The 15,573-nt window shown below is 46.4% G+C and overlaps 1 protein-coding gene across 1 annotated transcript in view; it reads right to left on the reverse strand.

Annotated features, from left to right (window-relative positions):
* LOXHD1 (lipoxygenase homology PLAT domains 1) overlaps positions 1–15,573 on the reverse strand; it is a 188,098-nt gene that overhangs the window by 149,376 nt on the left and 23,149 nt on the right. Inside the window, exon 5 of the mRNA XM_064176315.1 lies at positions 88–186. Within this exon, the coding sequence (XP_064032385.1) occupies positions 88–186 (99 nt within the window). The remainder of the gene's footprint in view (positions 1–87; positions 187–15,573) is intronic.

The following is a 15,573-nucleotide window of genomic DNA, read 5'->3' on the forward strand; positions in this document are numbered from 1 at the left end:
TTTGCCAGATTGCTGCTGTGTGTTGTTTAGATTGCAGACCTGCAGTGCAGGAAGAAATATTTTAGGACATTATTTGCATTTGAATACCTGTGTCTCCTCTCTCACCGAAGATATTAATGAAGACATCTGCATCTGTTCCGCTGCCACTGATTTCACCAGTGAAAACTCGGACCACGTATTTGTTGACTGCAAGGAAAAAGGCAGAAATCCCAATACATTACTAACTCAGTGGTTTGATACAAACCAATCTAGGCTGCACTGATGCTGTTCTGAAAGCATGTCTGAACGATGACTCTTGGTACAATGACCCTTTCCTCCGCAAGAGGAATAAAATCCATTGGCAGTCCTCTGACACCACGCATTTGCTGCCCAGAGCAAGAAGAACAGATCCTTCAGCTCCTGGCCTTCACACTGGAGGCTGTAAGAGGTGTCAAGAATATGCAGAATTTTGTATTGCTATGTGACCATTACTTGAACTCAGGCCTACACACCAGCCTTGCTCTGTCAAAACATCAATGAGTTACAGAGCTGGCCATCTGTGCAAAGACCTGACTTCTTGAGTCTGAATGATGTCCAAGTATTTTGAGGAAAGAGCTGTCATGCTGCACGAGCACAGAGATCTGAAGGTGACTACTCTGCCACTCTGTCTTGGTTTAAAAAAAATAAAAATAGAATACAGGCATTTACATTTAATGGTGAAACAGAAGTAAAGCCCAGGAGCTGTGACACTGTGAAACTGTGCAGCATGAAATAATGTAAATTACACATGGGTGAACCATCCTGCTACAAACACTTCATATCACATTGGTAAGCTTGAGTAGCAAGTTCTTCAGAGGGATCAGTCTAAGAATAGCTTGGTTCCAAGGGACAGCAAGAGTGAGTTCAGCTTCTTCTGCAGCTGGTGAGAAAACTCCCATGGTCTTCAGCACAAGCAAATCTGCCACCAAAATCCACCTGATTACCATGGTCCTCCAAGCAAACTCAGCCATGACAGATGTCTGGTGCCATATCCTCTGTGCAGAACCAATGGTGGAGACAGACAGCAAGACATAAAACAAAACTGGGTGAGTGGCTGACAGACCTGAAGGCTGTGCTGCCATTCAGTGAGACCTAGACAGCTTGGACAGTTGGATAGGGAGAAATTTACTGAAATTCAGCAAGGACAATTGAAGAGTCTTGCACCTGGGAAAGAACAACCCCAGGGATCAGTATAGGTTGGGAACTGACTTGTTGGAAGACAGTGAAAGGGAAAAGCACCTGGGGTCATGGTGGACAGAAGGATGACCATGGCCAGAAATGTGCCTGTATGGCCAAGGCCAATGGCATCCTGGGGTGTATTAGAAGGGTTGTGGTTAGTAGGGCAAAAGAGGTTTTCCTTATCCTGGTGAGGCTGCATCTGGGATACTGTATCTGGTTCTGGGCCCCTCAGTTGAAGAAGGATGTAGAACTGCTTGAGAGAGCTAGTGCAGAGCCACAAAGGTGGTTAAGAAGTGCAACATCTCCCTTATGGGAAAAGGCTGAGGGATCTAGGGCTTTAGCTTGGAGAGAAGGAGACTGAATATGTAAGAGGTGAGTGCCAGGAGGATGGAACCAGGCTCTTCTCAGTGATGTCCAACAACAGAATGGGCAATGGGTGGAAGTTGAGGCACAGGAAGATCCACAAAAACATGAGAAAGAGTTTTTTTCACTGTGAGGGTGATGGAACACTGGAACAGGCTTCCCATGAGAGCTGAAGAATCTCCCTCTGTGGAGGGACCTGCCTGGACAGATTCCTGTGTGATTTGGTATAGGTTACCCTGTTCTTGCAAGGCGGTTTGGCTAGATGATCTTTCAAGGTCCCTTCCAGACCCTGCCATTCTGTGATTCTGTGATCTCCAGAGGTCCCTTGCAACCCCTGTAATTCTGTGACACTGTGATTCTATGGTCCCATTGAGGCAGAGGACACATGAGGGCCCTCCCCTGAATTATAAAGACGTGCTCAGCTCCTGGGGTGAGGAATACAAGGGTAGAGCTCAAAAATAAGAGAAAATCACCTGCCACAGTGTAATGAATGTGCTCAGAAAAAGCCAAAAACCAAGATGACATTCATAGAGCCCCATCACAAAGCATGTCATGACAAATAAACTAATAATGATAAAAGTGTAATAAATGCTACACAGCAGAAAAGGGGAGAAGCAGGCTCAGACAAGGAGAAAATGCCTTGGTGTTTCTTTTTAACTATTTTGCTTCAGTTCATAGAGCTCTGACAACATGCCAACACCAAGGGATTTTATTTGCACTAGCCAAGGATGGAGATGTGTAATTTACAGCTCCCATTTGGCCAGTAAGCTGCTCTGACTAAAAGTGACCCATTGTACATTGGAAATTTTAATTACAGAACACATTTTTCAAGAAGCTTTGCTCCATACACCTTCTCTAGAATATTTCTTCTGATGTTAGTGATTAATTTTCCACTGTGTTTTTCAGAGGCCAGAAGATAAAAGGGGCCAGAGGATAAAAGGATCCACCAAAGTACAAGCATTAGCAGCTGAACTTGTGGAATCAGGCTTTATGTCTCTGAAGACAGAACAGAAGGACGACTGACGCACACCAGGGAGGACATGCAGGTAACAAGTCCATGAAAAGCAATCATCAGCAGTGAACAGAAAGAGGGCAAGGAGTGCACCTTGTACAGCTTCTTCAGAGACTTATCTATTTAGCAAGAAAATATTGGTGAAATTATTTGTCAGATGCAACACCTTGAAATGTTTCTCAACATGGCTCAGTTTCAAATCTAAAGTTTATAATGACATCATTGACAACCGAGCTCCTTACACACACAGTGTTGCTGTCAGCACAGACATCTCTCTAACAGAGCTGATTCCTGAGACCATTGAGAAAGGGCCAACTGGAGTCTCTCTGGGAATAACTTGTACCCATTACTCTTTTCCACATGACTCCTTGTGAAAAAAGACTTCCCAGCCTCTTGGTAGCCACCCCTCACGTACTGGTACGTGGTAATAGGTTCTTCCCTAAATCTTCTCTTCTCAGGGCTGAATAAACACAGTTCACTCAGCCTTTCCTCATATGTCAGGTCTTCCAGTCCTCTGATCATTATCATGGCCTTTCTCTGCAGACTTTCCTACCTGTTTAAATCTTTTTATATAGCAAGGACCAAAACTGAATGTAGTACTCCAGATGTGGTCTGACCAGCACTGAGCATAGGAGGATAATGGCTTTATCTCAGCTGGTGATGCCTTTGTTGCTGCATCCCAGAATTCTGTTATCTTCCTTTGCTATTAGAATCATAGAACCATAGAATCAATCAGGTTGGAAGAGACCTCCAAGATCATCCAGTCCAACCTAGCACCCAGCCCTATCCAGTCAACTAGACCATGGCACTGAGTGCCTCACCCAGGATTTTCTTGAAGACCCCCAGGGACGGTGCCTCCCTGGGCAGCCCATTCCAATGGCAAATCACTCTCTCTGGGAAGAACTTCTTCCTAACATCCAGCCTATACCTACCCTGGCACAACTTGAGACTGTGTCCCCTTGTTCTATTGCTGGTTGCCTGGGAGAAGAGGCCAACTCCCACCTGGCTACAATGCCCCTTCAGGTAGTTGTAGACAGTAATAAGATCACCCCTGAGCCTCCTCTTCTCCAGGCTAAATAGGCCCAGCTCCCTCAACCTCTCCTCATAGGATTTGTGTTCCAGGCCCTTCACCAGCTTTGTTGCCCTTCTCTGGACATGTTCCAGCACCTCAACATCTTTCTTGAATTGAGGAGCCCAGAACTGGACACAGTACTCAAGGTGTGGTCTGAGCAGTGCTGAGTACAGGGCAAGAATAACCTCCCTTGTCCTACTGGCCACACTGTTCCTGATGCAGGCCAGGATGCCACTGGCTCTCTTGGCCACCTGGGCACACTGCTGGCTCATCTTCAGCTTACTATCTATCAGTACCCCCAGGTCCCTTTCCTCCTGACTGCTCTCCAGCCACTCAGTCCCCAGCCTATAGCGCTGCTTGGGGTTATTGTGGCCGAAGTGCAGAACCCTGCACTTGGCCTTGTTCAATCTCATCCCATTGGCCTCTGCCCACCCATCCAGCCTGTCTAGGTCCCTCTGCAGGGCTCTCTTACCTTCCAACAGATCAACAGCTGCTCCTATCTTGGTGTCATCTGCAAACTTACTGATGCTGGACTCAATCCCCTCGTCCAGATCATCAATAAAGATATTGAACAGGACTGGGCCCAGTACTGATCCCTGGGGAACACCACTAGTGACAGCTGCCAACTGGATGTGGCACCATTCACCACCACTCTCTGGGCTCTGCCATCCAGCCAGTTCTTGATCCAGCACAGAGTGAATCTGTCCAAACCATGAGCTGCCAGCTTGGCTAGGAGCTTCTTGTGGCAGACAGTGTCAAAGGCTTTGCTGAAGTCCAAGTAGACTACATCCACAGCCTGCCCCACATTCACCAGGCAGGTAACTTGATCATCAAAGGAGATCAGGTTGGTGAGGCAGGACCTGCCCTTCCTAAACCCATGCTGGCTGGGCCTGATCCCTTGGCTATCCTGTAGGTGCTTTGTGATGGCACTCAAGATGACCTGTTGCATGCCCTTGCCTGGCACTGAGGTCAGGCTCACAGGTCTGTAGTTTTCTGGCTCCTCCTTACAACCCTTCTTGTGTATGGGAATCACATTGGCCAGCTTCCAGTCTTCAGGGACCTCTCCAGTGAGCCAGGACTGCTGATAAATGATGGAGAGTGGCTTGGCCAGCTCAGCTGCCAGCTCTCTCAGCACCCTAGGGTGGATCCCATCCGGTCCCATGGACTTGTGAGGACCCAAATGACTTAGCAGGTCCCTTACTGCTTCCTCATGGATTAGAGGGGGACTGTACTGATCCCTGACTCCATCCACCACTTCAGGAGTCCAGCTGTCCTGGAGACAACCTGTCCCACTAGTGAAGATTGAGGCAAAGAAGGTGTTAAGCACCTCTGCCTTTTCCTCATCCTTTGTCACTATATTCCCCTCTCTATCTAGTAAGGACTGGAGGTTGTCCTTGGCCCTTCTCTTGCCATTCATATATTTAAAGAAACACTTTTTATTTTCCTTGGCAGCCGTGGCCAGCCTGAGCTCCAAGTGGGCTTTTGCCTCTCTAATTTTTCCTCTACAAGACCTAGCAACCTCCTTGAACTTCTCCTGGGACACCTCCCCTCTTTTCCAAAGGTGATACACTCTCTTTTTAATCTTTAATTCCTTCAGCAGCTCCCTGCCCATCCAGCCTGGCTGCCTCCCTCGTCGGCTCATCTTCCAGCTCAATGGCACAGCCTGCTCCTGTGCCTTCAGGAGTTCTTTCTTGAAGTAGGTCCAACCTTCCTGGACCCCTTTGTTTCTAAGGGCTATTTCCCAAGGAACTTTCTGAATTAGTTCCTTAAATAGGCTGAAGTCTGCCCTTCGGAAGTCCAGCGTGGAGGTTCTGTTGATGCCCCTCCTGGTTTCTCCATGGATTGAAAACTCTATAATTTCATGGTCACTGGACCCCAGGCAGCCTCCAACCACCACATCCCCTACCAGCCCCTCTCTATTTGTGAGCAGCAGGTCAAGCAGGGCTGCCCCCCTGGTAGGCTCGTGTAACAGCTGGGATAGGAAGTTGTCTTCCACACATTGCAGAAACCTTCTAGACTGCTTCTTCTCTGCAGTGTTTAAGTCCCAGCAGATGTCTGGTAGGTTAAAGTCGCCCACCAGAACAAGGGCAGGTGATCTTGAGGCAGCCTCCAGTTGCTTAAAGAGTAATAAATCAACCTCTTCTTCCTGGTTGGGTGGTCTATAACAGACTCCAGCCAGGATATCAGCCTTGTTGGCTTTCGCCTTAAGTCTCACCCATAATGACTCAACTTGATCATCTTTGATTTCTACCTCCATGACATCCAGAGCATCCCTAATATACAGAGCCACTCCCCCGCCCTTTCTTCCTTGCCTGTCTCTCCTGAAGAGTCTGTAGCCATTGATTACAGCACACCAATCATGTGAGCCATCCCACCACGTTTCAGTGATGGCGACAATATCATAGCTTTCCTCCAGCACCAGAGCTTCCAGCTCCTCTTGTTTGTTACCCACAGTGCGTGCATTAGTGTACATGCACTTCAGCTGGGCTGCTGCTTTTACTCCTAGCTCTAGCCTACCATCCTCAATTCCCTTTGATTTATCTCTGGTGCTGTCATGTTTAACCCCCTCCCCCTTCCATTCTATTGCTGCACTCTGTTCACTCATGTTGACCTTGTTGCCCACTAAGACCTCCAGGTCCCTTTCCAGCCCTGTGTATCCCAGTCTCAGTTGTACTCTCGGGTTATGTGTTCCTAGATGCATTTGTCCCCACTGAACTTCATAAGGTTCTTGTTAGCCCACTCATTCAGCCTGTCCTGGTCTTCCTGGACAGTGGATCTCCCTTCTGGCATGTCAGCCTCCCCACTCGTCTTGGTGTCATCTGAAAACTTCATCAGGGTGCCCTTGACACCAACATCCAGATCATTTATGAAGATATTAAGCAGCTTTAGGTGCAGTATTGATCTGGGGGAGAACCCCACTTGTGACTGGTTGCCATTTTGAGTAAGAACTATTGACTACCACCCTCAGAATATGGCCTGTCAGCCATTTCCCCATCCACCACACAGAGCACCTATGTGGGCCATAACATGTCAGTTTCTCCAGGAGAAGGTTATGCAGGACTGTGTCAAAAGCCTTGAAGAAGTCCAGGTAGACAATGTCTACCTGTTTGTGGGGTCTCCTTCTCTGGAGACTTTCAAGGCCTGTCTGGATGTGTTCCTCTGTGATCTGTGTTAGATAGTATTGTCCTGCTGTGGCAGGGGGTTGGACTCAATGATCTCCTTGGGTCCCTTCCAACCCCTAACATCCTGTGAGCCTATGATCCTGTAAATGTCAACCCCTAGCCCTGCATCAGTCAAATGAGGTATTTTGTCATAGGAGGTGATCAGGCTCATCAAGAATCATAGAAGAATTTACTCCTGGTGAACTCACATTGTCTTTTCCCAATCATGTATTTCAGCTGATTCTCTCTGATTCACAGCCTTCCACACATTCACCAGGCAGGTAACTTGATCATCAAAGAAGATCAGGTTGGTGAGACAGGACCTGCCCTTCCTAAACCCATGCTGGCTGGGCCTGATCCCTTGGCTATCCTGTAGGTGCTTTGTGATGGCACTCAAGAGGTCCTGTTCCATGACCTTGCCTGGCACTGAGGTCAGGCTCACAGGTCTGTAGTTTTCTGGCTCCTCCTTACGACCCTTCTTGTGAATGGGTATCACATTGGCCAGCTTCCAGTCTTCAGGGACCTCTCCAGTGAGCCAGGACTGCTGATAAATGATGGAGAGTGGCTTGGCCAGCTCAGCAGCCAGCTCTCTCAGCACCCTAGGACAGATCCCATCTGGTCCATGGACTTGTGAGGATCCAAGTGTCTCAGCAGGTCCCTTACTGCTTCCTCATGGATTGGAGGGGGACTATACTGGTCCCTGACTCCATCTGCCAGTTCATGAGTCCAGTTGTCCTGGAGACAACCTGTCCCACTATTGAAGATTGAGGCAAAGAAGGTGTTAAGCACTTCTGCCTTTTCATCATCCTTTGTCACTATATTCCCCTCTCTATCTAATAAGGACTGGAGGTTGTCCTTGGCCCTTCTCTTGCCATTCATATAGATGATCCTTGTGGCCCCTTCCAACTGTGACTGATTCTATGATTCTAATTCAACAAGAGCAAGTGCAGGGTCCTGCATCTGGGCTGGAGCAATCTTCACTGTCAATACAGACTAGGAGATGAGGTGATAGAAAGCAACCCTGCAGAGAAGGACTTAGAAGTGCTGGTGGGTGAGAAGCTGGACATGAGCAGACAGTGTGTGCTTGCAGTCCAGAAGGCAAATCACATGCTGGGCTGCATCAAAAGATGTATTGCCAGCAGATCCAGATAGGTGATTCTACCACTTTGCTCTGCTGTGCTCTGCTCAGCTGGTGTACTGCACCCAGCTCTGGAGCCCTCAATATAGGAAGGACATGGTCCTGGTGGAGTGGGTCCAGAGGAGGACCACAAAAGTGATCAGGGGGTTGGAACACCTCTGCTGTGAGGATAGGCTGAGGGAGCTGGGATTGTTCAGCCTGGAGAAGGGGAGGCCTTGAGGAGACCTAATAGTGACCTTCCAGTGCCTGAAGGGGTACTGTAGAGAAGGATAGAGAGAAACTGTTTACGAAGGCCTGTAATGACAGGACAAGGGGCAATGGCTTCAAATTAGAGAAAAGCAGATTCAGATTGGTTGTGAGGAACAAATTCTCTATCATGAGGGTGGTGGAGCCCTGGAGTGGGTTGCCCAGGGAGGTGGTTGGGGCCCCACCCCTGGGATATTCAAAGTGAGGCTCAACAGGTCTCAACCTGATCTAGTTGAGTATGTCCCTGCTTACTTCAGGGAGGCTGGACTAAAGGTCCTTGTGGGGTTCCCTTCCAACCCAAGCCATCTAACGATTCTATGTTTAGTGTGAGCCCACAAGCTTTTCCTTGTTTCATTCATTTGCTCCCAGCTCTGAAGCAGTGCACCAAGGGCAGTCCCCATACCTGCCCCGCACAGCTCTGTAGGCAGAACAATTTTAGTTTTCTCACCTTCAGGAAACAAAGATGATCAGTCCTGAGCCATGCTGGATTTCTGCCAGCACTCTCTCTCTCTAAGCAATTCAAGACTCAGCTGCAGCAGAGAGTAGCTCCTCATTCTGCACAGGAGTCCTTCTGTGCTTCATACATAGGCACATCGTACAGAATTACATGGTGGATGTGCAAATTTAAATAGAAAGGGATGCTACTTCTCAAAAAAAGCAGTGAGAATTCCACTGCTAGGAGCATGCAGGAAATGGTTCTCATTGCAGCTAGGCAGAGATCTGGCTGGTGTCAAGCACTCTTCACTTTAAGTAGATGTGGATATTCCCTGTTCCATGAGCCCTTAATCATGTGTTGTCTAAAACAGTAACATCATCTTTTCAAAAATACCCACTTGGCTTTTTAAAAATCTCAATACATTGCTCTGAGTTCAGCTGCAAAACAGAGATCAAGATGTTGCCTGGATTTCCACCACGATTCTCCTAGTGCTGAGAACATGCAAAATGCTAACGTATGGTTGGCAAAAGCTATGACTCCATCTACCAGTGCAGGTTCACTGCAGCACAGGCACAGAGGCAGGAGCTTTTCTAGAAGTAAAATTAGCAGCTTTGGAGAATTTCAGTAGCAATAGTGACAGCTATTTCCTGCTGTCTTTCCTTGCCCCATTACCACACATGAGTGCAAATGTCCTGCGTAGCTACATCACCTTTCTGGTTTTGCACTGGATGTCTGGCTTGTCAGAGACAATCCAGCTCCCGCTGACATATCTGATCCAACATGTAAAGCTGTCCCAAGAAGGCATTTAGATGTATACAAAAATGCAGTTTCTGAGAAACAGTGTGGTGACACTAACTGATGACACCCCACTGCATTCATTTAGCAGGGGTGTGACAGTCAAACAGCTTGTTTGTTACTAACTCAGCCACAGCTTTCAACGGGTAAGAGTAAAGATGAACAGAGTTGGGATCTTTCCACCAAGCGCCAAGGGGTTTATTTTGGTGAAGGACTATGATGTTACAGGCATTGCAGACATTGGTCCTGGGAAAGAAAAGGGGATGGAGCTGAAGCCCTCCTGCTACCTGGTATACTCCTTCTATCTTGATCCCACAGCCGTGCCCATACCAAGAAGCTGTTAGCCACCACTAGCCCAGCACATTGCCCACAGTTCTTTTGCCCAGCCCCAGCATGCCCAGGTGACCTCATGCAACCTCTTTCCTGCCTTCAACCATGGAAAATGCCTGGACACATCCCATCTAAATCCTTACACCTGCAAGCTGCAGTTGAGCACTCAGCCATGTGATATTCATCTGTTAATGTTATTTATTTAGCAATATGATATCATGGTTACCTGAAATGCCATAAGATGGAACTGCCTAGAGAAATCTTGTCACTGATACTATTTGAGAAACTCATCAGGGTGTTTTATGCATAAGCTTCTGAGTTTGTGTCAGCAGAAGCAGCAGATTTAGGCAGGGAAACAAAGTCAAACAATGCTTCATTACCTAGAGTTATCACCTCCAGCAGAGTACAATTGAATTCCCTGCTAGACATGTCTATCTACCTCCATTGTGCATGACCTGCTGTGAAGAAGAGCAGTAGTACAGTATCCAACAACTAAGAAATGTCACAGCCTTCAGAACCAACACACACTGGGTTAAGAGCAAGGATTTCAGTCAAAGGCAGTGATGGATTCTTCTCATAAGGCAACATTCAGCAATTATCCTTCTATTTTCACAGTGTTCCCAAGGGTGGCAACGTGTAAGATCCATCCTGTACTGCTCAGCACTGAGCAGGCAGATTTCAGAAGAGAGAGGGGGGGACAGGTAGGGGAGGGGCAATGGTACTGTCTCTGAATTGCTGCTGGCAAAGAAATACATTTCTGGTTAGTGCAAAGAGAAAAAAAAGAATTGTTGCTAGAAGATCTGCAGGCAAGGTGCAGTTTCAACCTGAGTCTGCCACAGCCTTTTTGCTCACACTCAGGAAGGTGGTGTAACACCCATATGCCTTGGTTCCTCACTGTCAGTTTGAGTCAGTCATTCTAGCCCATAATAAATCACAGAATCCCAGAACTGTCTGACAAAATCTCTTCTTGACAGAAAGCACTCACTTGTCAAAATAGAAGCTCCTCCTGACAGCATAATAGAAGCATAGAATGGTTTGTGTTGGAAAGGAACTGAGAGATCCTCTATGCCATGCAGCAGGCTAGCTTTCACTAGACCAGGTTGCTCAAAGCCCCATTCAACCTGTCCCTGAACACTCGCAGAGACAGGGCATCCATAACCTCTCTATGCAGCCCCTTCTAGTGTTTCATCATCCTCATGGTGAAAAAATTCCTAATATCTTGTTCAAACCTACTCCCTTTCAGTTTGAAACCATTTGCCCTTATCCTATCACTACACTCCCTGACAAAGCATCCCTCTCCATCTTTCCTGTAAGTCTCCTGAAAGTACTGAATGGCTGCAGCAAGATCTACCTGGAGCCTTCTTTTCTTCGGGCTGAACAACCCTATCTCTCTTACCCTGTCTGTGAGGTGCTTTGACCTCATAGGGAAGGTTCTCCAGTCCACAGTTTCTCAGTGACAGCTAGACTTCTTGGTCAGAGCAAGCTCAAAAAGTCAGACAGCCCGTGCTTAGAGCAGGGAGCTGGGATCTGCCATCCTGACATGCAAGCATTTAAATTCAGTTCTTGTCTGTTCTGGGAAAGAGAGCATTCCACCAGGCTAACGTCACCTCTTCCCAGATCATCTACCAATCTTCTGGTGGAGATGACTTCCTGCATTTTCACACACAGCACTATCTCTGTAGACACTGCAGTGCAGAAAACTTGCCCAGCCCTTATCATTACACCTCTCTAAATTGCAGGAGCAGGCACCCTAGAGGCAGCTACAGAGAATAAGAAATATTTAGAATCTAAAGCAACCACTGCAAAAGTGGGAGAGCACTGATGAGCTCATCAGGAGTTAGCTCAGTCTCAAAAGCATAGCCTGTTCTTGCAAAAGGAGCTGTACATAAGGAAGAAAATTTTTTCCCATCCAGTAAAGGATGGAATAGAAAGGGTTGGTTTGGAGCTTGAAAATAATTAATTTTCTTTTAAGGGTAATTGACAATTATCTCTCTTAATCAGATGCGACTTCTGAAGCAGAGAACAGCTCCTTAAAACAAAGGTGGAAATGGACACCTGGAGGGCAAGGGATGCTGAGGAAGAAAGGGCTTGGCATTGTTTTTTGGCCATGAGCACCTCTGCCAAGACAAGGAGTTAGTGGAGGAGGAATGGTGAAATGCCTTTGTAGAGCTTTGGGGTGCATGTTGCCAGTGGCAGCATCAAGAAAGCAATGTTGCCACCACCTTGGACCAGCATTTCATTAACCTCAAAAGATCTTTCTAAAACTGTGCTCTTAAGAAAGAGATATTACTGCTACTACCAATGGAGGCACAGCACATTGGTTGGTCTCTCATTCCAGGCCAGAGACCATGAGATTCAGACACATTTTGTGTGGCTCTTATGTGAAATAAAAGTGTGCATCAAAACAGTTAATATATTAGAATTCGACATGGATCATCCTTCTGCAAAGCCTGTGAGAGGCAATCTACCACATGCATGAGTCTCTGCTTGTAGGATATGCTAAACTGATGTTCCTACTGTGACTTCAAAGGGATGATGACATTTTGAAGTGAGCTTTAAATGACCTTGCTCAGGAGACAATAGCAGTTTAGCTGCAGAGGCATGGAGCTTAGCACAGAGCAACCTACCTTGTGATAGCAGCATGGAAATCTTTGTTCGTCTAATTCTCCAAGATTTCTCATTATTTTTCATTAATCTACCCCCAGGATGGGAGCTCATGAGAAAAAAAACAACCCACCAAACCCATATCACAAATGCAGACATTTCACAAAATAAATGCCAGCTCCCTGCTTTCCCCAGATCTGTTATCAAAAATGGGATGATAACTGAAAAAAACTTCTGAGTAAAACATTTCTACTCTAAATAAAGAGTAAAATAATTTAAAGTTATTATTTAAAGTCATATTATTTTCACTGTACCTTGGTCTTTCTTTGTAAAAATAAGGTATTTGTTTGTACAAACTAAGGCATTATTCTTTGTATAAATAAGGTTTTGTATTATTGCACAATCTATACATAATTAGTCAAATTTAACCCCATCTTCACTATCTGTCTCTAGATAGATCTGTCTCTATTTCCATCCCATTTCTGTGTTCTGTGCACCTTGTCTTGTGCACTTCATGGCTTACAAGTAACCAATGTTCATTTTTATTTCTACATTTCTGTACCTCTTTGACCTTACCTATCTCTAGAGATGAAACAACAAAAAATAAGTTACAAGTAAAATGTCCATAACTGCGTTGGTGATATAAGATTGGCAACGTTTATAGGGGGAGTGTCGTAGAATCATAGAATCAACCAGGATGGAAGAGACCTCCAAGATCATCCACTCCAACCTAGCACCCAATCATCTGGGCAGCCCATTCCAATGCCAATCACTCTCTCTGGCAACAACTTCCTCCTAACATCCAGCCTAGACCTCCCCCAGCACAACTTGAGTCTGTGTCCCCTTGTTCTGTTGCTGGTTGCTGTCGTGGAGGGTCTGTAGGCCTGAACAGAGGCTTAGAATCATAGAATCAGAATCATAGAATCATAGAATCAACCAGGTTGGAAGAGACCTCCAAGATCATCCACTCCAACCTAGCACCCAGCCCTAGCCAGTCAACTAGACCATGGCACTAAGTGCCTCAACCAGTCTTTTCTTGAACACCTCCAGGGACAGCAACTCCACCACTTCCCTGGGCAGCCCATTCCAATGCCAATCACTCTCTCTGGGAAGACCTCCCTCCTAACACCCAGCCTAGACCTACCCCGGCACAACTTGAGATTGTGTCCCTTTGTTCTATTGCTGGTTGCCTGGGAGAAGAGGCCACCCCCCACCTGGATACAGCCTCCCTTCAGGTAGTTGCAGACAGTGACAAGATCACCCCTGAGCCTCCTCTTCTCCAGACTAAACAACCCCAGGTACCTCAGCCTCTCCTCATAGGGTTTGTGTTCCAGGCCTTTCACCAGCTTTGTTGCCCTTCTCTGGACATGTTCCAGCACCTCAACCTCCCTCTTGAATTGAGGGGCCCAGAACTGGACACAGTACTCAAGGTGTGGCCTGACCAGTGCTGAGTACAGGGGAAGAATAACCTCCCTTGTCCTACTGGCCAGTAAAATCCTTATTAGACCAAAAGAAACATTTTTTTGAAACAAAACAAAACAAAACAAAACACAGCAAACAAAACAAGAACAAGCAAACAAACCAACCCACAACCAACCAACTTTTAAAAAAAAACAAGAAGAAAAAGACATTTTTTGTGTACTTATAGTGCCAGATAGCACAAACCGGTTTTTTTTCCCAGTGACATCAATTTGGTGTAGAAGATATTACTTTCTCTACAAACCTTGTTTATGGAATATCTCAGCATGCAGTAAGACCAGATTTTTAATACAGGGGTTATTCACCATTACTCAGAAGTAAACAACTCATATTTATTTCATAGATACATTAAGCTGCATTTTCCTGTGCTGATTATACAATTGCAGTTCTCAATGTAAATAAAGATGAATTTTGATGAGTAGGTAACACCTATCAATATTTCATTTCCTTCCCTCCCATACGTACTCAGAAATAATCTTTTTAGTTTTTCTGATCGTGAAAGTTTCCAAAATATGACACCACATATTGAATTGTGACCCAGGAGACAGAGATGGACCAGTCCCACTCTCCAGCCTTATGCTTTGTAAAATGAGGCTGAAATGCCCATAGGGCATCATCATCAAACAGTGCCACTCATCCAAAGTGCTGCTCCTTATCAGAGCACCTAGCACTAGTGAGTTATTGAGAAATACTTGCCAGGGATTTGGTTTAGATCCAGTCCAGCCCAGAGGGGCATACATAATCCATTGGGAGAAGAAGGTTTCAGCTACAGACTCAAAGTCAAGCATGTGCATCAATACCCACTGCTTCACATGTTTCCCCAAGCCACAACCAGGTTGTTGTCTCACAAGTCTGTCAATGTTAAAACTGTGGACAATGGACTGTCAAGTCTTAGCATGAAACTCCTTTCACAGAGGAAAGAAATAATACAGGTCTTATTCCCAGCCCACGTATCAAAGTTTTAGGTCCCTGGGGGTCTAAAAACTTTGAGAGTATCTAGAGCATGTTAACACTATGTGTGCTCACACAGATACTCTGCAAAGCACACTGGGCAGAGAGATCCAACACAGGCTGCTTCTTCATATGTTCAGACTACTTTTGCAAGGCTCACACACCCTTCCTGCCTTCAAAGGACACTGTTGCATGGTGGTCTCTGCTCATGGTCTTCTCTGACCCACCATGACCACAAGCTGTCCAAGCCTCCTCGGGTGACCTTATTAACTCTGCCCAGATGAGGATTAACCAACAATTCAAAGAAACTTCTGAAAGACTAATGGATTGGGGCTGACCTGCACCTTGATCAGCTGAACTTCTCTCATTTGGGATTAGTATTCCTGTTTGTAAAGACTCCATGCACCAGCACACAGTCATGCTTCATCACCCATCTGCATTTACAGGAATCCAGTTTTCACGTCTTCACCCTGACCTTGCAGCTATTACCTGTTAGGAGGTATCCATGCAAGCTCTCAGGAGCGCCATATAACAACCCTAGCTCAGGCCAGAATCTACATAACCACTGGCCCTCCAGTTCAAAGCTGAGTGTCATCGCACTGAGGCAGATAATTCAATGCCTGTCTGCAAAGGACCATGCAGACTTACAGAATTACAGAATGGTCTAGGTTGGAAGGGACCTGAAGGATCCAGCTCCAACCCCCCGCTGTAGGCAGGGACGCCTCCCACTAGCGCAGGTTGCTCAAGGCCTCATCTAACCTGGCCTTAAACACTTCCAGGGAGGAAGCA

The sequence above is a fragment of the Pogoniulus pusillus genome, chromosome Z, assembly GCF_015220805.1.
Source record: "Pogoniulus pusillus isolate bPogPus1 chromosome Z, bPogPus1.pri, whole genome shotgun sequence".
Taxonomy (NCBI): Eukaryota; Metazoa; Chordata; class Aves; order Piciformes; family Lybiidae; genus Pogoniulus; species Pogoniulus pusillus.